The sequence below is a fragment of the Peromyscus californicus genome, unplaced genomic scaffold, assembly GCF_007827085.1.
Source record: "Peromyscus californicus insignis strain IS unplaced genomic scaffold, ASM782708v3 Scaffold_19__1_contigs__length_69161282, whole genome shotgun sequence".
NCBI lineage: Eukaryota > Metazoa > Chordata > Mammalia > Rodentia > Cricetidae > Peromyscus > Peromyscus californicus.
Window position 1 is genome coordinate 25,181,608 of NW_026294491.1, and position 27,663 is coordinate 25,209,270.

At 48.3% G+C, this 27,663-nt stretch overlaps 1 protein-coding gene across 1 annotated transcript; it reads left to right on the plus strand.

Annotated features, from left to right (window-relative positions):
* The first annotated feature begins 4,259 nt into the window (after positions 1–4,259).
* Eif4ebp2 (eukaryotic translation initiation factor 4E binding protein 2) lies at positions 4,260–27,639 on the plus strand. The gene is made up of 3 exons (XM_052744891.1): positions 4,260–4,665; positions 20,612–20,797; positions 22,034–27,639. Exons 1-3 carry the CDS (start codon positions 4,521–4,523, stop codon positions 22,063–22,065), a joined length of 363 nt encoding a protein of 120 aa, XP_052600851.1. The 5' UTR covers positions 4,260–4,520; the 3' UTR covers positions 22,066–27,639.
* The last annotated feature ends 24 nt before the right edge of the window (positions 27,640–27,663 follow it).

Consider the following 27,663-nt stretch of genomic DNA (forward strand, 5'->3'; position numbering starts at 1 on the left):
GAGCCAGGAGGATCTCTGTTTAAGTTTGAGGCTAGCCTGGTCTACACAGCGAGATCCAGGACAGGCACCAAAGCTTTACAGAGAAACCCTGTCTCGAAAAACAAAAACAAAAAAATTTCAAAGACAACACAATACCGTACAGGATCCAGACTCCCTGTGCATTTCCATCTCTATGTGGCTTATTTATTATTATTATTATTATTATTATTATTAATAAACTATTTACTTTTTTCTATGACTTGTATACCCATTTTCTTTTCTTTCTTAAGCTTATGCACATTTTTGTTTTGTTTTGTTTTTTGAGACAGAGTTTCTCTGTGTAGTTTTGGTGCCTGTCCTGGATCTCACTCTGTAGAGCAGGCTAGCCTTAAACTCACAGAGATCTGCCTGGCTCTGCCTCTGGAGTGCTGGGATTAAAGGCATGCACTGCCGCTGCCCGCTGCCTATGCACATTTTTAAACACACTGTAAGCTATTTAGAGGTTTATTTCTGTCTGGATATGTCTTTACTGCATATCTCTAGCCTTTTCTGTCTGCATGAGCAAAATCTTAAACTGCTAAGCTACCATTTGTAACTAGAGTTTTTCTGGTCCTGCCTGGCCCACAGTCAGGACAAATCTCTCTAACCCGCCAGTCCCACAGCAGCTCAGACCCAATCAAGTAAACACACAGAGACTTATATTGCTTACAGACTGTATGGCTGTAGCAGGCTTCTTGCTAACTGTTCTTATATCTTATATTAATTCATTTCTAGAAATCTATACCTTGCCACGTAGCTCATGGCTTACCGGCATCTTCACATGCTGCTTGTCATGGTGGCGGCTGGCAGTGTCTCCTTCACTCAGCCTTCCACTTCCTGTTCTCTCAATTCTCCTCTCTGTTAGTCCTGCCTATACTTCCTGCCTGGCCACTGGCCAATCAGTATTTTATTCATTTACTTATTTTTTGTTTTTTTTGTTTTTGGTTTTTCGAGACAGGGTTTCTCTGTGTAGCTTTGCGCCTTTCCTGGAACTCGCTTTGGAGACCAGGCTGGCCTCGAACTCACAGAGATCTGCCTGGCTCTGCCTCCCGAGTGCTGGGATTAAAGGCGTGTGCCACCACCGCCCGGCTTAATCAGTGTTTTATTTATTGACCAATCAGAGCAATTTGACATACAGACCATCCCACAGCACTTGGGTCCTCTGATGCAGCTTTGGCAGCTGACTCCACCCTGCTTGGGTCTGTAAGAGCTGAGCCTTAAGCTTACAGGCCCAGTCCAGAAGTGTGTGACCATGAACTGCCTTCAACCCCTCAGCTCTAAAAAGTGGGTGTCCCACACCATGGCAGGCATTTTTATTTAGCTTTTTGTTTCTACTTAACGTACTAGCTGTTTGAGTGCTCTGCTATATGACAGAGCTTCCTCTTTCTTCTTCTTCTTCTTCTTCTTCTTCTTCTTCTTCTTCTTCTTCTTCTTCTTCTCCTCCTCCTCCTCCTCCTCCTCCTCCTCCTCCTCCTCCTCCTCCTCTGCCTCCTCCTCCTTCCCCTCCTTCTCCCCCTCCTCCTCCTCCTCCTTCTTTTAGGTTTTTCCAGACAGAGTTTCTCTGTGGAAACAGTCCTGGTTGTCCTGGAACTTTCTCTGTAGACCAGGTTGACCTGGAACTCACAGAGATCTGCCTGCCTCTGTCTCCCAAGTGCTGGGATTAAAGGTGTGCACCACCACCACTCCGGCTCTTGTGGCAGAGCTTCTTAAAGGAACTGTATCCTTCTCTTTCTTTCTTTTTCTTTCTTTCTTTCTTTCTTTCTTTCTTTCTTTCTTTCTTTCTTTCTTTCTTTCTTTCTTTCTTTTTTAGCTTTCTCAGGCCCTATGTGGAAATTCAGGCCTCATGTTGGAATGCCAAAATGTATCAGGCTCTTTCCTTTAGGCCACCAGCCAGCTCCCAAATCATGACACATAGACTTCTTATTGGTTATAAATGCTCAGCGTAGCTTAGGCTCTTTTTCTGGCTACCTCTTTTAACTTAAATTAGCCTGTTTTCTTTATCTACGTTTTGCCTCAGGGCTTTTTACTTTTCTTTCCTTCTGTATATCTTACTTTTATTGCTTCTTGTGTCTGGCTGGCTGGCAGCTGCATGGGGCCCCAGGTGTCTCTCTCCTTCTCTCCTCCTTCTCTCGTCTTTCTTCTCTCTCTTTCTAGAGTTCTCCTCCTATTTATTCTCTCTGCCCGTCAGCCCTGCCTATCCCTCCCCTGCCTAGTTGTTGTCCGTTCAGCTCTTTATTAGACCCATCAGGCGCCTTAGGCAGGCAAGGTGAAACAAATGCAACACATCTTTACATAATTAAACAAATGCAGCATGAACAAATGCAACACATCTTTGCCTGCTGAAATAATATTCCACAAGAAACCCTAACAAAGAGAGGGTGTGCGTGTGTCTATGTATGTGTGTGTTATGTGCATACATGTTTCCTTGGGCTCAGAGCTGAAAGGAGGATTCTGGGGTTCACCGTTCTCCCCTTGCTGCTTTGTGTATTACTTCGCTTTTTATCGCTGTAATAAAGGTCATGACCAAAGGCAACTTGAGGAGGAAATGGTTTATTTTGCCTTAAAGTTTATAGTCCGTCATAAATGAAAGTCACCGCAGGAATTCAAGGCAGGAACTGGAAGCAGGAAGTGAAACAGAGGCCGTGGAGTAGTGCTGCCTACTGGCTTGTTCTCCCTGGCTCTCGTGGCCTCCTTTCTTACATCATCTAGGACAACATGAATGGGGTGGCACTGCCCACCGTGGTCTGGGCCCTCCCGTATAAATCATTAATCAAGAAATGCCTCACAGGATTGTCTACAGGCCCCAATCTGATGAAGACACCTTCTCAATTGAGGTTCCCTATCCCAGATGACTCTAGCTTGTGTCAAGTTCATAAAAAACTTACCAGGACATGTTGAGACAGGGTCTCATTGAGCTTTGAGCTAGGATGGAAACCTGCAAGCCCCAGCTGTAACCCTGGCCTCTGCTCTCCACAGCATAAGAGCTACTTCATGTCTAGCCTTCTCTTTTTTTTTTTTTTTTTTGAGCCAGGGTTTCACTATATAGTCCTGACTGTCCTGGGACTCGATCTGTAGACGAGGCTGTCCTGGAACTCATAGATCTGCCTGCCTCTGCCTCCTGAGTGCTAGAATTAAAGACATGTACCATCACTGCCAGGCTCACGTCTGGCCTTAAAAATTTTTTTTTTTTTTAAATGTGGATGATGGGGTTTGAACTGAAGTCCTGATGTTTGCACAGTAAGCAATCTTACAGGTGGACCCATCTCCTCACACCCCATTTTTCATTACTTTTTCAGACAGTCTCTTGGATCCCTGGCTGGCCTCAAACTAGCTATGTAGCATAGATGGGCCTTAAGCTCGGCTTCTGTTTCATTGTATGAATGCTTTGTCTGCATGTATGTGCGTGCCTTAGATGTGTGTGTGCCTGGTGTTGCAGAGGTCGGAAGAGGAGGTCGGGTACCCGGAACTGCAGTCATGGATAGTTCTGAGCTAGGAACTGAACCCTGGTGGTTTTGCTGCTCTTAAACGCTGAGCCATTTCTCTAGCTGTTTATTTTTAACCCTTAGTTCATCATGCACGCATTGCCTTTAATAACGAACAATTAAAACTAAAATTATACTTTTAAGAACACTTCTTATTACATTTATTTATTTATTTGTGTGTCATTCATTCATTCATTCATTCATTTATTTATATATGTGTGTGTGCCCACCGGTTGCGTCCTGCGGCTAGAGGAGGTCAGAGAACAGCTTGCAGGAGTCGGTCCCTCCCGACCCACCTTTCCACCTAGTGGTTTCTGGGGATGGAACTCAGGTCGGCAGGCTTGGTGGCAAACGCCATTCTTTATACGCGGAACCATCCGCGGGGGACCGCTTCCCCCGAATTATACTTTTAATTATTACATATAGATGGGAAACTGAAGTAGGTAGCCGGAAAGTACTGTTAGTTGACCCCTACACACCACACCACAAACAAAAGCTTTCCTCGCCTGCGTTCGCCACCCACACTCAGCTTCACCTCGATTCGGCTCCACCGCGCTCAGTCCCGCCCCTCCAAGCCCCGCCCCGCACGCCCTGAAGGCCCCGCCCTTCCCGCCCACTTCCTGTTTTCGGATTTCCGGGATCACACTCTGGCTCCAGCCCTTCGTGGGCTCAGCCCCGCCCTCAGGTCCCGCCCCCCCCCCACACGGCACGCCTCTGCCAACGTCACGTCCGGCATCCATATTGCCCTCCCCTCCCTCTTGCTCCCGCCTTCGCTCGCTTCCGGTAGTCACCGTTGCCGCTGCTGCCGCTGCTGCTGTGCTGCTGCTGAGGCTGCGGGCGGAGGCCGGAGGACCGGGCAGCGGCGGCGGCGGCGGCGGGAGCGGGAGCGCAGCGGGACGACCGAGCGAGAGCCGGCCGAGTTGAGAGCCGAGCGCGCTCTTCCGCCCGCTCGAGGAGCCAGAGCCTCCCGGGCCCCGCCGCCGCCGCCGCTGCACAAAGCCGCGAGCCCGCGCCTGAGCCATGTCCGCGTCGGCAGGCGGCGGCCACCAGCCCAGCCAGAGCCGCGCCATCCCCACGCGTACCGTGGCCATCAGCGACGCCGCGCAGCTACCTCAGGACTACTGTACCACGCCCGGGGGGACTCTGTTCTCCACCACGCCGGGAGGTGAGCCGTCCGGGCCTGCCCGCCATCGCGGCTGGCGCGTGGCGCTGTATGCTCGACCTACAGCTTCCTCTCATCCTTTCCCGGGCAGGTCCGCCTGCTCGGGCTGTGTGCTGCAGACCGTGCACTCTGCGAGGCGGGGCTCATCTCTGGAGCTGCCCTATGGGTTTGGGGGGAGGGAAGTCGGACAGGGGGATCCGGCGCGGAACGGTACGATGACTTATCGGGCCGTGCTTAGAGCCACGGGACGAGGCTGGCATGCACTGTGCATGCCTCGCCCAGTGTTATCCTCCTTTGACAGAATTGTTTGTTTTGTTGGAGGAGTCATCACAGGTCTGGGGAGCCCCAGGTTGGGAGAACTGGGGGGGTGAAACGCCTCCTGTAGTAGTAGCCCAGAAGATGTTGGCTCTGGTAGAGGCGCTGTCAGCTTTCAAGCCCAGAGCTTTTGGGGGAGCGGCTTTGAGATTGTGGAAGGGGGCTTTGCCAGACAGCACACACTAGTCGGCTTAGGTTGCCTGATCCTAGGGAAGGGGCTTGTGGAGGGAGGCAGTCCTGGGGTTGCTTTTCAAAAGATGGCCGAGAACTGTTTACCAGCAACACTAGAGAAGAGGTGACACATGCTGAATTGGTCACGGGAGAAGGAAGCGCAAAGGTTGTTTGTCCCCTTTCTGGGCAGTTCTCTAGAGGGAGGAGCTTGGAAAGGGATCTTCAGGGCGGTAATGAAGGGAACTGGCTTTCCTTTTCTAATCTCAGAACTTTGCCTTCTTTTGGTGACCCAGGGCTTTGACTAGCGGGTGACAATTTGGTTGGTAGTCTTGACCATGGGGCAGGGCTCCCAAGTTCACTCCAGCCAATCACTTGCAATTGTGCCTGGCCCTCCTGGGCTCTTGTGCAATAGGAAGGCACAGAGTAAGGGACCGCCTTGCCAACACCAAGACATAGTGATCCAGAGACTGTGTGTGTGGTAGTTTGGGGCTGTGGTCCTATTATTCTGGGAAGAAGAGGCAGGAGACTTGCAATTTAAGGCCACCCCCGGCTCTACACAGTGAGTTCCAGGACAGCCTGTGCTACAGTGTCAGACCCTGTCTCTAAAAAAAAAAAAAAACAGCCAGACAAGGAAGAGGGGCGGGAGCAAAGCAAACAAATTTAGGAGAAAGGCTGGCAGAGGATCCAGCCAGGCCAGTCAGTCTAGAGAAAGGGATGAATGCCCTGAAAGACCTTCAAAATGACCAGACAGAGGAAGTCATTCCTTAGGGATAGCCAGGTTTAAGAGTGAGTAAGACTGTCAACAGTGGAACTCCTGGTGAGGGGGCAATGGCTTACGTTGCTGAAGAAACCTTCCTGATTTAGTCTATTCAAGACCAGCAGGTTTTTGTTTTTCTTTTCTTTTCTTCTTTTTTTAAATGACAGTGTTTCACCATATGGTTCATCCTACCTTGGACCTCTATGTGATCCAGGCTGACCTCAAACCCATGATCTTGCCTTAGCCTCCCGAGGGCTGGGATTATTGGTGTGTGTCCCTCCACACCGGTGGAACCAAAAATCAGGAAAGGTCTTGGTCAGCCCCAGATGGAATTGTCTTAAATTGAACTGATAACTTTTAAGAAACAGAGATTAGCGGCCAGCACTTGGCAGACAGAGGCAGGTTGATCTCTTGAGTTCAAAGCTAGCCCATTCTACATAATGGTTTCCAGGACAGCCAAGACTGCATAGTAAGAACCTGTTTCCAGAACAGAACAAAACAAAAAGATTCTTTCCAAGGTGGTGGAGAGAGCGCTGTAATTTACTCCAGAGTTCTTTGTGGTATTGGTCAGTAAAATGTATGCTTCTCGCAGTTCAGAGCACATGTCGCAGTGACAGGTGCATTTAGCTCTAATTTACTTGGGGAGGCACCATACTTTTAGCTGTATGTTAATCTTGCTGTACTGAGGGAAGATCCAGACAGGGAAAGCCCTGTGGTCATATTTCAAACACCAAGCTGCTGTGCCTTCAAAAGAAAAGGCACATAGTCTTTAAGCCGTGCTTTAAAGACAGAAGCTGTCTCGCAGTTTGGATTAGTTCTGAACTGCTTGGGAAGGTCTGCCGGAAGTACTCATTCATCTGCCCATCCACAACAGTCACCACTCAGCCTGCGTCTCCAGAGCTTCTGCACAGGGTTATTTGTTTGTTTGGGGACAGGGTCTCACCATATATCCCTGGCTGGCCTGGAGCTCAGATTCGCCTGCCTCTGTCTCGTTGATGGCCGCTACGCCTGGCAGTCTTTGGAATTGGATGCAGGAGGGTTTGCTTCCTGTTTGTAAGGAGATAGCACTATAGAGATTGGAGCTGAACCCCACCCCCACTCCCCACCCCACCCCCCACCCCTGCACTTTTATTTTTTGAGACAGGGTCTCATTGTATAACTCTGGCTGATAGACCACGCCAGCTTCAAACTCAGCAGCAATCCACCTGCCTCTGCCTCTAATGCTGGGATTAAAAGTATGCGCCACCATGACTGGCTAAGCAGTCTTTTATAGCAGTTAGCTCAGTGGTGTTTAGGTATACAATGCTTATTGACTTTTTCCCTTTTAGAATGATGTGGGGGCGGCGCTCAAGACAGGGTTTCTCTGTTTCAGCTCTAGCCATCCTAGAACTTGGATTTGTAGACCAGGCTAACCATGAACTCAACCAAAATCTGCCTGCCTCTCTGCCTCCCAAGTGCTGGGATTAAAGGCATGTGCCACCATTGCCTGGCTGGAATGATTTTTGTGGTGGTCTTTAGTGGGGCTAGAGAGAGGGCTCAGCAGTTAAGAGTGTGCCTGCCAATCTTGAAGAGAACCTGAGTTCACTTCCCAGCTTCCACACTGGGCTGCCTGTAACTCCAGCTTCCGGAGATCTCATACCTCATCTGGCCTTCGCTGGCATGTGCACACATGGCATACGTCTCATAGACACATACTCATTTAAAAACAAAAACAAAAAACCCAAAACCTTTATTACTTGGGGGGGGGGGGGTTGGCTTGCCAGTGAAGGTCAGAGAGCAACTTTTTTGTTTTGTTTTGTTTTTTGAGACGGGTTTCTCTGTGTAGCCCTGGATGTCCTGGAACTCTCTGTAGACCATTCTGGCCTCAAACTCACAGAGATCGACCTGCCTCTGCCTCCGATTGCTGGGATTAAAGGCATGCAGTGGTGATGCAGAGCGAGAGCAACTTTTGATCTCTCCTTCCACTGGGGTCTCTGGGATCAAATTCAGGTCATCAGGCTTGTGTGGTGAGCACCTTTACCTCTGAGCTATCCTGCTGCCTCCTGCTTTGGAAAATTCTGCCCTCTGCTGCTTTCTCTCTCTTCCTCTTCCTTTGTTATCTTATCTCCATGGTAGATAAGGTCTCTAGTGAGTTTTGTGGTCAGCACTTTGCAGGAAACAAGGACAGCTGACCTAGGCAGGTGGTGCAGGCCTGTAAAGCCAGCACTCTCGACGAGGAGACAGGATCAAGATCACAGCCAACTTAGGCCAGAAGGAGTTAGGCCAACCTGAGCTACATGACAGTCTGTCTTCAAAAAAGAAAGTGTTGAGTGTAGTCCTTGCTCTTCGTGGGCTTCACATCCATTTAGAAGGGATGGAGGCTGCCGGTAAGACTTGGAACAATATAGTCAAATGGCCGACTTACATACTTGAGACCTGAAAACAGCAGGCTTGCATTGGGGATTTCTGCTCAGTGAGAAGGGAAGGGAGTGGGTTTCCTGCCTCAAGCTTCTGGAAATCTGAAGTGCCACACCCTTGGGGACCATTGCAGGATCCCATTCTATTTGCCCTGTAAGATTGGCCTTGGTGGGGCAAGAACCCTTCATTTGTTGGGAGACCCAGAGTAAGCAAGCCTAGCTGGAGGGTTTCTTAAAACACCCCTCTGTGGTTTGAAAATGAGAGCTGAGCTAAAAGCACACTTGCTGTGACATCTTGAGTGGCTTTTGCTGATACAAGGGGATTCTGCTCATTACTGAGGGACAGGAAAGCTTGTTGCGTGTTCTCCTGTCTACGGAGCAATGGGTGGTAGTCGCTTCTTCCAGTCGAAGCAGCTGCTGCTGCCTTCATGGAAGGGGAGCTTGTTCCAGTAGTTGAGCTTTCTAATATACCAGTCCTGTTAGCTGGAGGACCCTAGTGAGTTGTTCACTTTAGACTTGAACAACTCTGAGACCCAAAGAAATGAACTTATTAGTACTGTATAGCCAATTAATGTCACATTCAGTAGTCTTAGCATTACCCAGGTTCTCCCTCTGCCATCTTAGATGCTTACCTTCCTGGGAAAGGAAGTTGGCAGGCCTTTGAAGACATTTCTACCTCTGGAATGTTAGCTAGCAGTGTCTTTCTCCACAGTCTTCCTGAGAGACAAATGCTCGGAATGAGCAGAAGTAGAGTGACCTATTTTAGCCTCCTCTTTGCTCCTCTCCTTGTCACACTCTCAGGTATAGAAAAGAACACTGCACACAGGAGCGGCAGAGGGCCACTAATCACTATGGCCTGAAATCTGTGTGTTCTCTGTGTCTTCTCTGCCAGCCGTCTCCTGCCTTTCTGCTGCTATTGGTCTCCTAGGGTAGAGTTACCTGTGGGCTGTTGGAAGAATGGAAATAAATGAGAAGGCTTGAAGATATATTGGGGGAACCTGCTTTCTCAGTTGATCCTTTCTTGGAGGAATGAGCTATGGTCTAGTGTCTCGGTGACTTTGGCCTGTTTGTTCTGAGCCAACAATGTCTTTCTTTAACTTCATTCCGTTCTCTCCTGTTTCTTGTGTGCCCCTGTGGACCCATGCAGAGGCCGAGGAAAACACTGCTTGCTTACTCATCCTTTAGACAGGGTCTGTCACTGAGCCTGGGTTCGCTGAACCTAGAGGTTCTAGCCAGCAGGTTCCAGCAACCCTGCCCCCCCCCCCCCCAACACACACACACACATTCGCTCGACCTGGGAATACAGGCCACCCAGAGCCAAACTCAGCTTTTACATGGGTGCTGGGCATCTGAACTCAGATCCCCTGATTATGTGCCGAACACTTTCATTCACTGAGAATGCATTCTGCCAGGGTCTCTGTCCTTCAGCTTTTGGAGGGACTGGCTTTGCAAGCCTGGTGAGGGAGGGCTGAGGTCATTTCTTGTCAAGGCAGCACTGAGAGAGGAGCAGATCAGATGAGAGGTGACAGGGAAGGTAGTGTCGCTGTTCCTGATGCAGGACAGCCCCTCCTCCGTCCACCATCCCTCAGAGGGAATCAAGAAACTGACACCTGCCCCTCAGCAGAGACCTTTCCAGAACTGGAATCTTTTTTTTTTAATTTATTATATATACAGTGTTCTGCCTACATGTGTCCTTGCAGGCCGGAAGAGGGCACCAGATTTCATTATGGGTGGTTGCTAGGAATTGAACTCAGGACCTCTGGAAGAGCAGTCAGTGCTCTTAACCACTGAGCCATCTCTCCAGCCCCAGAACTGGAATCTTACAGGCAGTTAGTTTCACAGGGATGTTGTGCGCTTGTGGATTCTGTAGGCTTAGTGCTTTGTATATGTGAAGAGTTCCAGGTGAGACAGGACAGTTTTGTGTGGGAAGTGCTCCATCTGGTGAGCCAGCAGGAGGAGGGAAGGGGCCTGGGGCCCTTGGTGAGTTTGTTGGTGAGTTGCAGGGCTTGTTTTTTGTTTGTTTTTTTGTTTTTGAGGCAAGGTCTTGTTATGTAGCCCTGGCTGGCCTGGAGCTCACTAAATATTCTAGGCTGGCCTCAAACTCAGAGATGTTCCTGCCCTTGCCTCCTGAGTGCTGGAATTAAAGGTATGTGCTGCCGTACCTGACCTTCCTTTGTTTTTTGAAGCTCCTTAAAAGCTTTCATGCAGTGGTGCTTTCTTGTAACTCCAGCACTTGTGGTCTGGGGTTGGTAGATCACAAACAATGAAGCAAAGGCCTAGTTTGGTTTTTATCAGCTGTCAACAGCTGTCCATCCTGCATGTTCCTAGTTTGGTTTTGTGTGTGTGTGTGTGTGTGTGTGTGTATGTGTATGTGTATGCCTGCATCACTGTTCTTTTGATGTGCTCTGCCTTAGTTTTGGTCTCTCACTGAATGGAGCTCACTAATTGACCTTTTGATTTTTTTTTTAAGGTTCTTTTCTTCCCCCCACTAACATAATATTTTTATTCATTATTTGGGAATTTCACATTATGTATCCCAATCACAGTTACTTCCCAGTCCTCCCAGTCCACCCAGGTAACAACCTCCTCCCAGAAAAGAAGAAGAAAATCCACTTTGTTTCACGTACACTCACTGGAGCATTGCTACACTCCCAGTGGCCAGCCCCTTAAAGAAAACTGAGTTCTTCCCCACCCACACCCTCCACAGAAGCCATCAATCATGGAGAGCTACACTTCAGTATCCTTACCACAATTTTTTAGAGTTCTTTGATGACTTTCTGTCTAGGTTGTTACCTTTTGGGGTGGTGGTGGGAGGTACTTCATTTTGTTTTGAGACAGGATCTTGCTAAGTTATCCAGGTCAGCCTTGAAGGCACTCTTTAGCCCAGGCTGACTTTTGAGCTTTCTTTCTCCCTTGACTCAGCCACCAAGGTAGTTGGGATTTCAGGTCTTTGTCACCAGCCCTGGCCAATAGCCTAGTTTTTAAAGACCACCTCATCGTGATTCCTAGGCCACAGCTTGAAACCAAACGCTCAGAATTCTTTGCATGTTTCCATTTCAATAAATGATCATGTAGATTTCTGCGACAGATGCCGTGACAAATAGAATCTGTTCATTTCATGGAGTAGATTGAGGTGAAACTCTCAACGGGCAAAAAGAACCTGGGAAGTACATTTCTGATCCTGTGGCTTCCTTATGAAGGTCAGATGAAGGTCTCCATCCTTATCTGGATGCTTATTTGGTTTTCTTTCTTTCTTTATTTGGCTTTTTGAGACAGGGTGTTTCTATCTGTGTAGCCCTGGCTGTCCTGGAACTCACTCTGTAGACCAGGCTGGCCTCGAACTCCCAGAGATCCGCCTGCCTCTGCCTCCCGAGTGCTGGGATTAAAGGTGTGTGCCACCACTGCCAGGCTGGTTTTCTTGACCAATCCTCCTGGGTAGATCCTTTATTATGGTGATGTGGCACGCTGATCTTTGGGGAGAAACAGACAGTCTTCACCATTAAGTAAAGTCTTAGCTGTGGGTTCTTACAGGTGCCGTTTACTAGAAGTTGAAGAAGTGCACCTCTCTTCCTAGTTTTTTGGATATAATCATCATGAAAGAATGCAAGATATATTCATAGCCTGGTGGTGATGTGCACACCTTTAATTCCAGCACTTGAGAACAAGAGGCAGATAGATTGAAGCCAGCCTGATCGACAAAGAATTCCAGGACAGCCAGGCTGTTACACAGAGAAACCCTGTCTCCAAAAACAGACAAAAAAGAAAGGATACATTCTATTAATTGACTTTTTAGAAGTCAAGTCAGCTAAATCTCCCTGGGTTCTGGTAATAATCCTCTTTAGATGTTGCTGAATATGTTGGTTCTGGTTGAGGACTTTTGTTTACTTAGGAGGGACGTTAGTCTGTTTTTCTTGTGTGGTCTTTGCCAGGTTTTGGAATGAAGGTAATAACATCTCATTCCATTTTAATTCCTTTGGCAGTGTCTTTCTGTTTATAGTGGGCATGCTGACTGTATAGAGGGTAGATGTTGTTCTGTGGATTCAGATATTTAGCAGGAAGCGTGGCGGGCTCGTTTGCAACTTAGATGTTAGGAGCTCTTAGGTCTTGTGCTACTTCTGCATTGAAATGAAGTGGCTCTTGTGTCTGGATTTTGAGGCAGAGTCTCAATATGTCCCTGGCTGGTCTGAAACTAGCTATGTAGACCATACTGGCCTGAAACTCAAAAAGATCCTGCTTGATCCTGCTTGATTAAATTTTTGTGCCACCATCGATCATGCTCGACTCATAAAACTTTTCAAATAAGCAGCAGGTTACAGTAGCATAGGTGGGTGTATTCAGGGGATAAGTCCACACTCCTCATTGTGAAGAAAAGTGGAGGGTGATAATAGGTACAGGTTGTTTTTAGAAGTGCCAAAAGAAGTGAACTTGAGAAGGAAATAGTTGGGTTGGGAGCCTCAGTTGAATTTGTGGTTTCCCCACACCACTTGCAATGATGGGTAGTTAATCATTAGCATTACCAAGATTTGACAGCATAGGACGTGAGATTTGATCCAGAGACTTGATCCAGGATGCAGTCAGCAGCCTGAGAGAACCACCCTGTACTTTCTTTCAGGTATTTCTGTGGAGTGAAATTTCCAGGTGAGTGTTCAAATCCAAACAGTAGTGGGGATGCTTCATTTTGACTCAGATTTCCAGAGACTTAATAGATGGGGTCGGTTGGATTTCAAGGTCATGCAACATTTTGGACTTAGTATTAGCTGGTTTTGTTTTTTCTTTTTAATTTGAGACAAGGTTTCTTATAGCCTAGTCTGGCCAGAACTAAGTAGCCGTTGATGACCTTGAATTTAAGATCCTGCCTCAACTTCCTGAGTGCTAGGATTACAGGCATGTACTACCATGCCCTGTTTATGTTTATGCAGCGATTGCACTGAGGCTTTGTGCATGCTAGGCAAGTTTTCTACCAACTGAGCTACATCCCCAGCCCCCGTTATTAGCATTAAAGAACACCTGATTCAACTCATTATGCAGCCCAGACTTTGCCTGATTTGCCCGAGTGCCTGGCTTAATTGTGTTGTCCCGTGTCTCCTGGGTCATATGATTTAGGTTGATATCTTTGTCTGTAAAGAGGGCTTCTGTTAGCTGCTTTTCAAGGTCTCCCCAACAATGGACCTTCCTGGTAGGACACAGCCATTCCTCTATGGCCAAGCAGTGATCAGATGGGGTCCATCCTTGAGTACTTGCATTTGATAACCTTTGCTCCCTGTTACTGGGGCATGGACTTAAAGGATTTGATAGATCATCCACAGAACTTCGGAGGTCTCCATTCTGCATAACGTATAGTCACATTCTGATAGAAGGCCTCAAACTCCAGTTATGCCTTTAGTTGTCATAAAATAGTCTCATTTTGGCCGGGCGGTGGTGGCGCACGCCTTTAATCCCAGCACTCGGGAGGCAGAGCCAGGTGGATCTCTGTGAGTTCGAGGCCAGCCTGGTCTCCAAAGCGAGTTCCAGGAAAGGCGCAAAGCTACACAGAGAAACCCTGTCTCGAAAAACCAAAAAAAAAAAAAAAAGTCTCATTTTTGGTTTTGTTAGTACTTCAGGGATTTAGTGGCTAAGCAAAGTAAATGTAGTTTGGCCACCACCAGTCTCCTGGGGGAGCCTCTGGCTTCGGCAGCTTTTAGTTTTCTTTGGATTATTAGCCACAGAACTTAGCTAAAGATATGTCAGGGCTGGAGGGAGGGCTCAGTGGTTCAGAGCATGTACTGCTCTTGGAGAGAACTGGAGTTTGGTTGCCAGCACCCACATCAGGCCCCTACAGCTTCCTGTAACTCCAGCTTTGGTTTTTTGAGACAGAGTTTCTCCGGGTAACAGCTCTGGCTGTCTTGGAACTCACTTTATAGACCAGGCTGACCTCAAGATCTGCCTGCCTCTGCTGGGATTAAAGATGCCACCACTGCCTGGCTAAAAATAAAATGTAAAAAGAATACCTATAGACTGCCACGGTTGCTTGCCAAGTCAGTTCTCCTACTGTGGGATCCAGGGATTGAACTCCCGGGCTTCAGGTTGGTGCACCAAGTGCTTTTACCCACTGAACCATCTGGTTGGCTCTTATCTCTTTTTAAATTCAATTTGCCTGCCTGCCTGCTTTCCAGCACTGTATGAGGGCTGTGACCATGCCTTCAGGTCCTTCGGACTTCACTCCCTAACCCCCACCGTTTCAGTTCAGTGTTTGAAGGACCCCTTTCTCAGGCTCTCTGCTGCCCTGGCCCTGTTAGGCCTTTTCTGTATAGATAGGAACATGAGTGCCTTTCTCTGTGTGTTTCTGTTGTGCTGGAGTTCAAACTCAGAGCCTCACACATGCTAGGCAAGTACTCTCTACCAGTTCATCTGCAGTCCATACACTGCTCTCCTAAGGGTGAGAGGCAGATTGCTGGGAGTTCAAGGCCAGCCTGAGCTACAGGAGGAGACCCTGTTTCCCAAAAAAACAAAAAAGTATGTCTACAAGTTCATTCCTATCAAGGACTGGAATATTTTGTTTGTTTGTTTTTTCTCGAGACAGGGTTTCTCTGTGTAGTTTTGGTGCCTGTCCTGGATCTCACTCCGTAGACCAGGCTGGCTTCCAACTCACAGAAATCTGCCTGGCTCTGCCTCCCGAGTGCTAGGATTAAAGGTGTGCACCACCACTGCCCAGTGGAATATTTTAATTTTTAATAGTCTTTGATTCTTTACTGTAAGCACAGATATCCATTTAGGAATTAAAGGAATTTTTCCTGGTAATTAACATTTCTTTGAATAGTTTGGTTCTTTGGAATGGTCAGGTGCTTGTTAATCACTAACATGTTGATTGCTGTTGCTATTTTTGGGGTCTCATGTGGGATGTAACTACCAAATAGTAATTTTTTGTTTGTTTGTTTGTCTTTTGAAATAGGGTTTCACTGTGTAGCTCTGGCTGTCCTGGAACTCACTCTAGACCAGGCTGGCCTCGAACTCACAGAGAACCGCCTGCCTCTGCCTCCCAAGTGCTGGGATTAAAGGTGTGTGCCACCACTGCCCATCCCAAATTAGTAGATTCTTTAACCTGCAGTGACTCAAAATTCAATAAATTGGTCTGGAAAGGTAATAATTTGGCTCAGTAGGTACAACTGAGTAGAATTAGTCAAATGTCAAAACTTGTGCACTGGGAACTACACACACACACACACACACACACACACACACACACACACACACACACACCTTCAGTAGAGGTGCCATAGGAATTCAGATTGAACCTCTTTTCAGCAGACAGTGCTGTGTGTCCACACACAGAAAAGGAATTTGGACCTACAATTCACAGCTATAGTTCCTAGAGGAACAGGTAACAGACCTCATAACCTTGGATTAAGTAATTTCTTAGGTTTGGCATGAAAAACACAATCAGTAACAACCAACATATTGGATCTCATCACAGTGAAACACTATGGCCTGAAGTGGCGGCACATTTAGAACTCCTGTGTGTGTGTGTGTGTGTGTGTGTGTGTGTGTGTGTGTGTGTGTGTGTGAGGGAGGGAGGGTTGCTGCAAGTTCTAGGCCAGCCGGGATTTAAAAAAATTGTTTTCTTTTAATGCTTCGAAGAATGACATCACTTAACGCATGCCCCTGGGTTCAATCCTCAGGACTGGGGGAGGGAGGGAGAGGGGAGAAGAGAGAAAACCATCAAGGGAGAAAATACATACGCAGAAAAAAATTACAAATTATGTATATCCAGACTATTTCCAGACTGTAAAAAATAATGCTGGAGATTTCAGTGGTAGAGCACTTGCCTCAGATATGCAGGTCTGTGGGTTCAGTCCTCAGCTGTGTGTGTGTGTGTGTGTGTGTGTGTGTGTGTGTGTGTGTGTGTGTGTGTGTGTGTGTGTTGAGAGGATAATTAAAACACAGTGAAAGGTCAGAGATCCTGACACCTTTCTCCAAAGGTGATGTATATTGGAAAAGCCAGTAAGCTTGTGAAGAGCAAAGCCTGCATAATTAGCCATCAGAGAATGTAAGTCAGTACAGGGGGAAATCACTTCATGTCAGTTAGGGACGTAGCAGTGTGAATTGCATTGTGTGAAATTGGAGCCTCACACTGCTGACAGGAGTGTGAAGTCTGATGTGAATTGGAAAACAGCAGTTCCTCAGACAGTTAGCATGTGACATAGCCATTCCATATGGGGACATGCTCCAGGGAATGGCTGTCCACACTATAACCTACATGGATATCTAGATCTTAAATAGTGTTGTTCCTAATAGTCAAGGCATTGCAGCAGCCACATGTCCGTCAGCTGATGAAGAGATTAACAAATGTGCTATGCACATTACTGGCATCTCCCCTGACCATGGGGGTGGGTTTCCGAACATCCTCCAGGTGCTCGAGACTACAGGTAGCAGTAGGCCCTGGCTGCCCATTTCCTCTCTCTGTCCCTGTGATGAGCCTCATTTGTAAGTTAGGCACAGCAAGAGATCAGTAGTAACTGGTGATAAAATAATTGAAACTATGCCATTGTAATGAAAGTTACTTGAAACTTCAGAAATCTTTAATTCTCTGCCTACCACTTTGAAAACACAGCAAAACCTCTGAAAAGAGAGGATACTATCGTGTAATGTATAAATTCAATTATAACAGCACATTAGATTATTGTGTAACTAGTTAAAAGACAGCACTTTAATGCACTGTCAAAATCTTGGTGCTCTCTGCCAAACCTGGTGACCTGAGTTCAATCCCTGAGACCCACATGGTAGGAGAGAACAGACCAGATTCCTGAAAGTGGTCCTCTGACAACCATGTGCACACTGTGATACATACATGCCTCTTCATGTACATACATAGATACTGTCATGAAAAAAACAAAACAAAACATTTCTGCTGGGTATAGAGTGCTACAGTCCCAGCATTTAGAAGACTGAGGCAGGAGGATACCAAGTTCAAGGCCAGCAGGGCTGCATAGGGAGACTCTGTCTAAAAACAACAGTATGGGGCTAGAGAGATGGCTCAGCAGTTAAGAGCACTTGGCTGTTCTTGCAGAGGACCCAAGTTCGATACCTAGCACCCACGTGGTGACTCACAACCATTTATAAGCACACACATGTGCACATACATACAGGTAGACAAAACATTCATACACATAAATAACTTCAAAAAACAAAAGAAAATGACAAAAGTTTAAGGTAGATGTGCTAAGTATATAATATACATATAATTATATAATGTACATATGAATTAGAACATTACTTATCCCATAAATGTTATCAAAAACAGGGGTGTCAGACAAATGTGTAGAGTCAGTCCACTAAAGCTCTTCCCCTTTGTTACAAAAGGCCATTGTGCCCCCTTTCAGCCTTTGGCCCCTAATCTACATAGCATGGTAATAAGCAGATCATGGATTTCCAAACAGGTTAGAAGTATCAAGGTGGGATGACTAGGAAAGACTACGTTATGACCACAGTCCAGTGTAGAAGCTCTGGTGCGCGTATGATTAGACTAAATGGAGGCGAGCTTTAGTACAGGTGAGACCATGAGGGGTTGGGCTCCAGTGGTGAGATTAGCATCCTCATAAGAAGGGATGCTGCAAGCTCGCTTCTCTCCCGCCTGCCCTCCCTGTCAGTCCACCCGTCTGTGGTATTGTATCCCGGGAACAGCTGAGAGGAACCTGGAGCAGCATGGCCAACCGTGGCACTGTGAAGTGGGGTGGCGATGTCAGCTGCACAGCGTGCCTGAATTGGGCCTGAGGGTCTGTTGCTCTTACTGCTGCGTTTGATGTATTCCTAGCTGGCATCAAACTCGGCATGTAACCATGCTGGGTGCAGGGGTGACAGATAGGTCCCATGTCAGCTGCTCTCAACTTCATGGTCATACTAAGTCTTCTATCTAGAATGCCCTAGTGCTCATAATTCAGATGTCTGTCACTTATGACTCGAGTTTCTTTTTGAAGCAGGGGATGAAGGATTTTACCTCTCCCTGTCCTGTTTTTGTTGTTGTCTTTTTAGTCTGCTGGCTTGCTTTGTTTATTTGTTTATTGTTTTGCCTCCCAAGTGCTGGGATTAAAAGCATGAGCCACTACACCTGGCTTGTTTTATTGGCTTTTTGAAACAAGGTCTCACTGCTATAGCCCAGGTTGACCTCATGCTCGGAGCCGTTCTGCCCCTCCCCCCACTCTTCTGACAGACAGTGAACTTGCCATTGTGAGTAACTCTGTCTTTGCGTCGCCAGTTTCATTTCCTTGGAGCTATACCCCAGGTGGGATTGGTAGACTCCATAGAAATGGTGTTTTTCATTTCTGGGAATCCATCCATCCATCCCATTTAGCAGAGTGCCTGTGCCCTATACACTGCACCATCACTATAGCCCTTTCCTTATCCTGGTCAGCACTTACCTCTTGGGGTTTTGATAATGGCCATTCCGCCAGGTATACGGTGGCTCTTCTTGTGGTTTTGATTTCTGTTTCTGTGAAGATTTGGTGATGTTATGTACCTTTTTTTTTTTTTTAAAGATGTATTTATTTTATGTTTATGAGAGCTCTGCATGTATGCCTGCACGCCAGAAGAGGGCATCATATTCCACTATACATGGCTGTGAGCCGCCATGTGGTTGCTGGGAATTGAACTCAGGACCTCTGGAAGAGCAGCCAATGCTCTTAACCGCTGAGCCATCTCTCCAGCTTCAGGTGTGCATTTCTTTTCTTTTTTCCCTTAGCAGGGGACATTGAGGTAGAGTCTCATGCTACAGTCCAGATTGGCCTGGAACTCTTAGCAGTCCCCTGCCGAGTCTCAAGTTCACAGGTTAGAAGCACTGTGCTTGTAAGAGAGCTTGTAAGCAACAGGCTTTCCTGATTCTTCCAAGTAACGCATACTCTAGTTGACAAAACCTCAGCTGACTCTGACTGGAAGCAGTGTTGGGGGTGGGGGGTGTGCGTCTCTCTGTTTGTTTAATGTGTGTGTCATGGGCTTCTATTTGCCACAGTGTGTGCAGAGGTCAAAGGACATTTTGGGGGGCTGGAGAGATGGGCTCAGTGTTTAAGAGCACTGGAAGCTGGGTCTGCCCCCAGCACCCACATGGTGGCTCATCCATCAGTAACTGCAGTTGCAGGGGAAACTGCTTCCTGGCCTCTCAGTACATCAGTCCACACACATACATACTGGTCAAATACTCAGGTAAATTAACAAGAATAAATCTTGTTTTTAAAAAGGCCAACTTTGGGAGTCACCCATCTCCTTCCACCAAGCCTGGTCAGCTTGGAGCAAGTGCCTCTATCTACTAAGGCATCCTTAGGTCCATGTTTGAAGAAATACGGTGTTCTGTCTCTCTAGGGAGGAGGTCAGCCTCCAAGCTTCTTTGGGTAGTCTTCAATAGACGGTGGTTATCTACTTTTTCATATACTTGTTTATATTCGCTTATTCTTTCATTAAGAAATTTATTGTGATAGGGGCTGGAGAGATGGATCAGTGGTTAAGAGCATTGGCTGCTCTTCAGAGGCCCCGGGTTCAATTCCCAGCACCCACATGGCAGCTCACAACTGTCTGTAACTCCAGTTCCAGGGGTCCAACACCCTCACACAGACATATATTCAGGCAAAATACCAATGCATGTAACATAAAAATAAACTGTTTGGGAGTTGTTGGTTTAGTAGGTAAGTGGCTGAAGCAAGATTGAGGTCTAAAACCCCAGCCCAGGTTAAATTTCTTGAAGGGGAGGAGAAAGAAAAGAAGGGGGCCAGGGAAGAAATTAGTTTTGAAAATTGGAATGTTTGGATATCGGTTGTAAACAAATAAGACACAGCTAGCATGCAGAGCTTGAAGTCTGTGGACAGGCACGTTGTGTGTAAGCAGGAGTCCTGTACAAGGGGATGTGTTGAGTGATGTGGGTGAAGGGGAGGAGGGGCGGCTTCCTACAGGGAGTACATTGGAGCTGAGTGTTGAAGAACCAACAGGAGTTTTCTGGGGCAGAGCACCTCACCCTGGTCACGGGGAGAGGGTAGACTCTCCTCTTGGCTGAATTGACATCTTTAAGGATTAGGTGGCATTTGAAGGGATTCCGGGTGGTGTTTGCCAGTCTGCCATTCTTGTCTGCATCATGCCGGCAGTCTTCTTCACTCTGAGACACCCATGACTTTTGTCTGCTCCCAGAGCAGTCATTTGAAGTGCCAGTGCTTTGGCCTCTACCTGGTGGGTACAGCCGGTCACAGCGGTCTGCCTGTGTGTCCTCTAGAGGACAGCCACACAAGTTGCCAGCCTCAGTAGTCATTGCATTGGTGGTGCCTTAATTTATCTGAAACTCTTCAACCCTGTGTTTTAGGAACACGAATCATTTATGACCGAAAGTTTCTGTTGGATCGTCGCAATTCTCCCATGGCACAGACCCCGCCTTGCCATCTGCCCAATATCCCTGGAGTCACCAGCCCTGGCACCTTAATTGAAGACTCCAAAGTAGAAGTGAACAACTTGAACAACCTGAACAATCATGACAGGAAGCATGCAGTTGGTGAGGGGCTGGGCTGGGAGCGGCTCTGGGGTGGATTGTCACTTTACTGTAGACTAGGAAGTGTGGCTTCCAAAGCACAGCTGAGTTCGGTTATGTGGCTGATGTTTCCTCTCCTAGACAGCTACTAAAATGCTGTCTGTTTTCACCTAGTTGCTTGGGGAAAAACAGATCAGAGGATGGGAGCCAGATGGAGTGGTTTATGTCTTCAGTCCCAGCACTCGGGAGGCAGAGACAGGCAGATCTCTGTGAGTTGGAGGCCAGCCAGGGCTACATAGGTGCAGGAGTCTTCAATTACCCTCCTATAGGTAGGGATCACCCTCATATAGACACAGTTGCAGACATGCTGCCCCTGAGACCTCCTTGCATGAACAAGTGTTCACATGCACACATACACCCCAAAACAGAATCTTAGGCCACTGTTTCCATCAACCTCAGAAAATAAACCCGACCAGGTGGTGGTGGCATACACCTTTAATCCCAGGTGGATCTCTGAGTTCAAGGCCAGCCTGGTCTACAGAGCAACTCCAAGACAGCCAAAGCTACACAGAGAACTCCTGTCTCAAAAAAAAAAAAAAAAACAAAACAAAAAAACAGAAAAGCACCAGACCTGCTTTCTGAATAGAACGACTGTTAGGAGGCTGCCGGCTCCTTCAGAGCAGGAAGAGGTGAGGTGGCCTTGCGCTCACCTCAGGCTTTGGGCTTCATGTTCTCTGCAGGTCCAACTGAGGGTTTTGTTTGTTCGTTGGCTTTTTTTGGGGGGTGGGGAAACAAGATCTCGTTCTTAGCCAAGGCTAAAAGAATTCACCATAAAGCCCAGATTGGCCTCAGACTTGCAGCGCTCTCCCTGCCTCAGCTTCCGAGTGCCTGGATTCTGGGGGTGAGCTGTCATCCCCACTGCAGGGGTCAGGTCAAACCTCCAGGAGAGTGCCCACTGGAGTGACCAGGACCTTTCCTGGAGTGCCACTCTCCTGTCCACCCCCACCCCCAGATGAGCTCAGTCAGCCAGAACAAAATACATGGGGTTTGCTAAGACAGGGTCCCGCTGTGCAGGCCAGGCTCACCTCAAATGGAAAGATTGAATTTGAGGGCTAGCATTACACTCAGGCAGGTATTGTGAGGTCACAGAGAGTGGGACAGTTTGGATTAGTTTTGCCCTTTGCAGGTAGAGAAGGACGTTGAAAACAGCTTTGCCATTTCTTTTTGTACTGAACTTCTCATTTGTTTCCTTCTAACCAGGGGATGAGGCGCAGTTTGAGATGGACATCTGAGCGCAGCAGAGTCGAAGGAGGCTGCGGGGGCAGCAGCCCCTGTGACCTGACCGGGCCAGTAGGAACGCAGTGAACCGAGAAGCAGCACTTCCCCGTCCCCTCCCTCTGGGTGCCAAATGATGGGAGACCAGCTCAGTCTGACCACATCTCCCCTGCCCCTGCCCAGTTAAGGTTAGGATGAAAGCCCTTGATTAGTCTGGAGCTGAGCGGTTGGTCCATAGAGGAAAGCAATCCCTGTAGCTTCCCTGGTCATTTCCCAAGAGTCTTCCTGCCCCCTTCAGATTGCCCCACGTCCAGGGACTCTCTCCGAAGCACCTCTGCTCGGGGTGTCTGGAGAGGGAAGGAGGTTGGGTGCCCATTGCTCCTGTGCAGTCTCCCATTGGTGGTTCAGTGCTGGATGTGAAATCTTTAAACCGTTGGGGGATGGTCAGACAAAATGAGCTGCTTGTCCTGTCCCGGGAGATGTTTGTCCTCAGTAGTGGAGCACAGCTCTATACCTCCTGCACCCCCCGACTGCATTTTGGGGGCATGTGGCATCAGCCTCCCTTTCCTCTGGGAGGAAGGCTTCTGTCCTGAGCGTGATGGCTCATCTCCCCAGCCCTTTACCTAATTCATTGGCACGGGTATTTTTAAGCCCTCTTCTTGGAGAGACCCCTGGGTGATCAGCTGGTCTTTGTGTCTGCCATTCTTCCTATCTGCACCGTGCAGGCAGAGTCGTCTTCTCGCTGAGACACCCGTGACTTCTGTCTGCTCCCAAGCAGTCATTTGAAGTGCTTTGGCCCCCGCCTGCTGGGGACAGCCGGTCATAGCGGTCTGCCTGAGAATGCCCAACTGTGGCCAGCCTCAGCAGTCACGGTTTAAACCTGGTAGACCTTAGCAGCGTTGCTGTCCTGCAGTTTATTATATTTTGAGTTTAAAGTTGACCCTTCCCGCCCCTGTACGTTCCCCCCTCCTTTGAGTCTGCTTTGTGCTTGGCTGCCAAGAGAGGAGTATGGGCTAAAAAAATGCATTCCTCCCCACTTCTATACCCTCCTCATCCTAGTCCATCCTTCCTTCTCCCCCTCCTCTTCTCTCCTTCCCTGTTCCCTCACTCTCCTTCTGGTTCATCCACCGGGCATTTTCCAAATCTGCGTCAAAGATACCTCCCATGTTGGTATCTGAGAATATCTGTCTCTTCTCTTATCAGAGGAGGGACCTTTTATTTTTAAGATGACTACAGACCTATTTTTAGATAAGTTTTCAGTACAATTTTGAACTGCAACTTTTTTAACAAAAACATCTTCCAGTATTAGGAAGGTTATTAAAAAAAAAATGTTCCTAGGCAAGTCTGCTGTCTTCACTGTCCTTTGTCTCTCATAGTTCCTTCTGAGCGCTTCCCTGTGCTCTCAAGTTTGGGGGGCTGTTGGAGTGTAGAGTGGGTGGTTTGTGAAACTGGACCAGTCTGCCTTGCTATGAGTTGTTGACGAAAACTTCATCCTTTCTTTTACCTTTTTGCTCTCTTGCTCCTCCCGTCCTGCTCTCCTGGTACTGTGGACCCATGTGGAGATCCCAGGAGAGAGGCTCCCCATCCCCACCCCCGCCCCCAGACAGGCTGATGCGTCCTAAAGAAAGACAGGGAAGCAGGCCACTGGTGTCCTGGTTGTTTCTGGTTGTATTGAATGCCTGTCTAAGCCCTCTTAGTAAGATTTCAGATCCCCCGTTGGCTGGGAAAGAAAGCTGTGTGTTTTTCCTTTGAACCATGGAAAGACCCTGTTTTGTGAAGACTTTAGGAAAAAGGAAGGAAGGACATCTGCAGAACTTGGTTCTAGTTTCTGCTACACAATGTGAATAGCTCGGACTGCAACCCTCTGTGACGGTCGCTGTCTCAGGAATAAGCTGGGTCTCCAATGTTTGGGGATTCTTGGAGTCTCCAAGTTGATAATCAGAAGAGTTTTATTTCTTTGTTAAATGTATCTGTTGTGTTTTTAATTAAACTCCAACTTTCATTTTATGGAGTCTTGGGAAAACTTAAGTTGTGCTGCCATTGGCTTGTATAAGCAGCTTGCTCAGGACCCTGGAGCTTCATTCTTCGGGAGCAAGGCTCATGGTCCTTGCACACTGGTGAGGGCACTCTGGACTCACTCCAGCTGAAGGGAGGAGGTGTGAGTGTTCAGAAGAAGATCCGCTTCCTGCAGCAGAGTGCCTTCCTGGACTCACACCTGGGGAGGGAGTTGAGACATGGGAATTGAGTAGGATCAAGACACTTCCCCTTTTCTTGTCATCCCCCTCAATCAGAAGACATGTCTCGTATTCCTTGGAGTGTCACCTGCGTGGTGCAGGAGCCTCTCAGCCTTATGTCCTCTGCCGGGACCCCTCACTGCTTGGTGCAGGCCTTGTATGAAGGCCGCCATTGCTCGTTCTTTGACCCCCGTAAATCAGCATAAATCAGCATTGTAGGAGACTTGCACAAGACAAGAAATAAGCTCCCAACAGATGCCATCTTTGTGCCGTGCCTCATGAGCCATTTTCTAGTAAGCAGGGCCCTGTGGGGCTTCACCTCTGGGTGGTCAAAAAGCCTCACAGCTGGAGCCCCAAATGGAGGACATAGAGTCCTAATCTGCCAGCCTCCCACGTGAGTGAGACTTATTGAAATCATAGTAACCATCTGTGCTGTTTCTATGAAGGATGTGTTTCTGCACTTGGGACAATCAACCTACATGAGGAAGAACCTCCATAGCAGGAGACACACCGGCAGTGCCCTTCCTTCCGAGTTCCCAGCCCTTGTGTTCTGCTAAAATAGGCGTTTCCTTGCCTTCTACGGGGCACTGGAGTGGAAAAGCTGACTTCTAGGCGAGAGTCTGTCCTGCCTGTCTGAGTTATCGATTGCTGTGTAACATCACCTGCAAGAGTCTGTCCTGCCTGTCTGAGTCGTCTGTTGCTGTGTAACAGATCGCCTGCAGCTCAGTGTTTCACTGTCTCTGAACTAGGTTGGGGGCTGCTCTCCTCTGGAGCTGGAGAATCCCACTTCCATACTTTGTTTTTGTGGTTGTCAGCAGGGAGCCGTCCTTGGTCACTCCCCACATGGGTCTGTAGCCATCCTGCCCTAGCATCTGCCTTCCTCCTGAGTGACTGATCCCAGAGAAGGAAGAGGTGGGTAAGAAGAAAGTCGCAGTGCCTTTAAACCACCATACCCTAACAGGAGGAAAACAGTTCTCGGGAAGGTGGGGATACTCACAGCCATAAGCTGGGTGCACATTGCCTTCCAAACAGCCCCTAAGGTAGGACCAAACTGGGGTAAAAGACAGACTTCTCTTTCCCCAAAGCTGCCTATGTGTCTTAAGAGAGGCTGCAGGAAATGAAGATTCCCAGATCCGTTGCATCCTTGTCTGTCTGCCTGTCTTCTCAAGAATGCTTGCTTTTGCAAGGTTCTGCGGTGGCCTCTTTAAGCATCATGTACCACTTCTGTCTTCCTTTAGCCAAGAGTTGACAAAAGGGACTGGGGGCCTTCCTGTGCAGCCACACAGGCTTTCTTAACTGGAGCAGGGCTTGTCAGAGGACGCAAAGGGCTCTAGATGTTAGGCTCTAGAGCTGCAGAACAGAAAGTAGGTCAGGTTCCTAGTGGTGGTTTCGAAGCCAGGTCCCCCTGACTGAGTCCGTGCATTGGTCAAGGTGTCCCGCCCACCTACCCGGAGCAGCTTCTCCATAAGCCAGGAGCACCTGAGAATGCGCGTGTCTATGAACTTGATTGCCTTGTCAGTGCAGCATGCAGGGTAACCTGCCGCCTCCTGGGCACTTGGCTACAAGTGTGCTCTTGAAAAGAGGCAGTCTTGTTTTCACCTGTGGGGGAAGCTTAAGCGGTAGCTCACCCGAGCCTCGGGGCTCGTGGAGTGGCTACTCGTTCCCGCCAGCCTTTCTCCCGTCCTTAGATGGAGGCTCTTGTTTGAACTGGTGCTCTGTCTTCTCTAGCGTCTCTTTCCTGTAGCCATGCTTGCTTCAGTATGTACTTCAGGTACCGGTGGTGAGTTTCCTTCTGATCTGAGGAGGGTGGGGCATGGGAGCTTCGTGTTACTGTCTCCCTGGGCCTCTCAGACCTTGGCAGTTCAGTTGGCTTCCACTGAAAGTCCACCCGGCCTGCTTGTACAGACTGCCACTGTGAGTTGGGGCACGAGTGTACAAGGCTCAGGTGTTGGCAGCCACATATCGGGGATGGAACCTCCTTCCCATCTCCATCTTGGGTGCTAGCTGCTTGAGGTGGGTGTGTGTGTGGTGTAACCCTTTTCAGTCCCTCTAGAGGAAAGGCACCACTGTCTTCTGTAGTTCAAGTTCTTTAGTGTGTTTTCTGGACTCCATGCCCACGGCAGCTATTTATTAATCTGCGAAAACCCAATCACTGACCCATCCTTACCATGGAAGGTGGGATTTGTAGTGGAGGCATATCATTTCTTCCTGGGGTGGAGGGTTCTGTCTGAACTTTTGAGTAGGGCACGGTTACCTCCGTCTCCTTGCCTCTCAGCTTTTAGGGGCGGGATTCAGGTTCCTGTAGTTGAGGTGGTCCTGTGCTTACCACTCAGGCGTGCTTCTGGCTTTGGGGATGGGTCTCCACGTCAGTGGTGAACTTTGTTGAAGCTCGCTCACGGAAACTTGACTGAAGTCTGTAAGGATGACTGACAGGTCCTCGTTTTTCCAGTTGATCAATCAAGACCCTTCCCCACCCTCTGAAACTGTAGCTGTCTCTTAGGCAGGTCCTGGAAGCTGCTGCTGCCTATTGGCAGAGCTTAACTCTCAAAGTCTTGGGGTGGTCTGTGGTCTCTGCTCAGTTCTTCCTGCAGCCCTAGTGGCCATCCTGTGTGCCCAGTAGAAGAGTCTACTGAGCTGAAACAGTTCCCAGCCGATAGAAACTCCAGTTTACCTTTCGGCGGTGGAAGGGTGACAGAGGCTGAATGCTTGCTAGACACTTGGCTGTGCAGATACTGCCAAAGGAGCTCCTGCCAGGGCTTCAGACCCAAATCCAGGGCATTGCAAACTTAGAGAATTCCATGAATCCAGCACAGAATGCCCATTTTTGCCTCTATACCCCCTTCCTTTCCATTTCAGTCTTAAGAACTGCCCAACCCAGGCCTGGGGGTTCTGACTGGAGGGTAGGACAGTGGGGACACCAGCAGGAGGTAAGGGCCAGCGGGACCACACTGGCTCACGCCAAGCCTTTGCCCCACGTCATGGCACCTGGGCCAGCTCCAGTAAGCCTTAAAGAAGGCAACTTGAAGAGCCCCAAGGACTCCGATTCCCTGTTGTCCGTTTTCAGAATCTGTGCTTGCGGATAGACCCGCCCCTGTTCCCTGCTGCAGTCTTAACCATGTGGAATGGACTCTTTCCTTGGTCCTTCACTTTGTCCCCCTGGTGTGCTGTCCCCTCCCCTCCCTTCATTCACTGTCAGCCATGGTTAGTGGGAGGTTCCATGCAACCCTAAGACAGTCCTGTGGGAGTCCATGACCAGTTTGTCTTCTTATGTCCTGCCAAGCTAGCAGGTGTTTGGAACTAGGGAAAAATTCCCACCAACGGTTGCTGTTACAGTTAAATAAAGACCTTGAATATTGACTTGGTGATGTTTTGTCTTGCTAC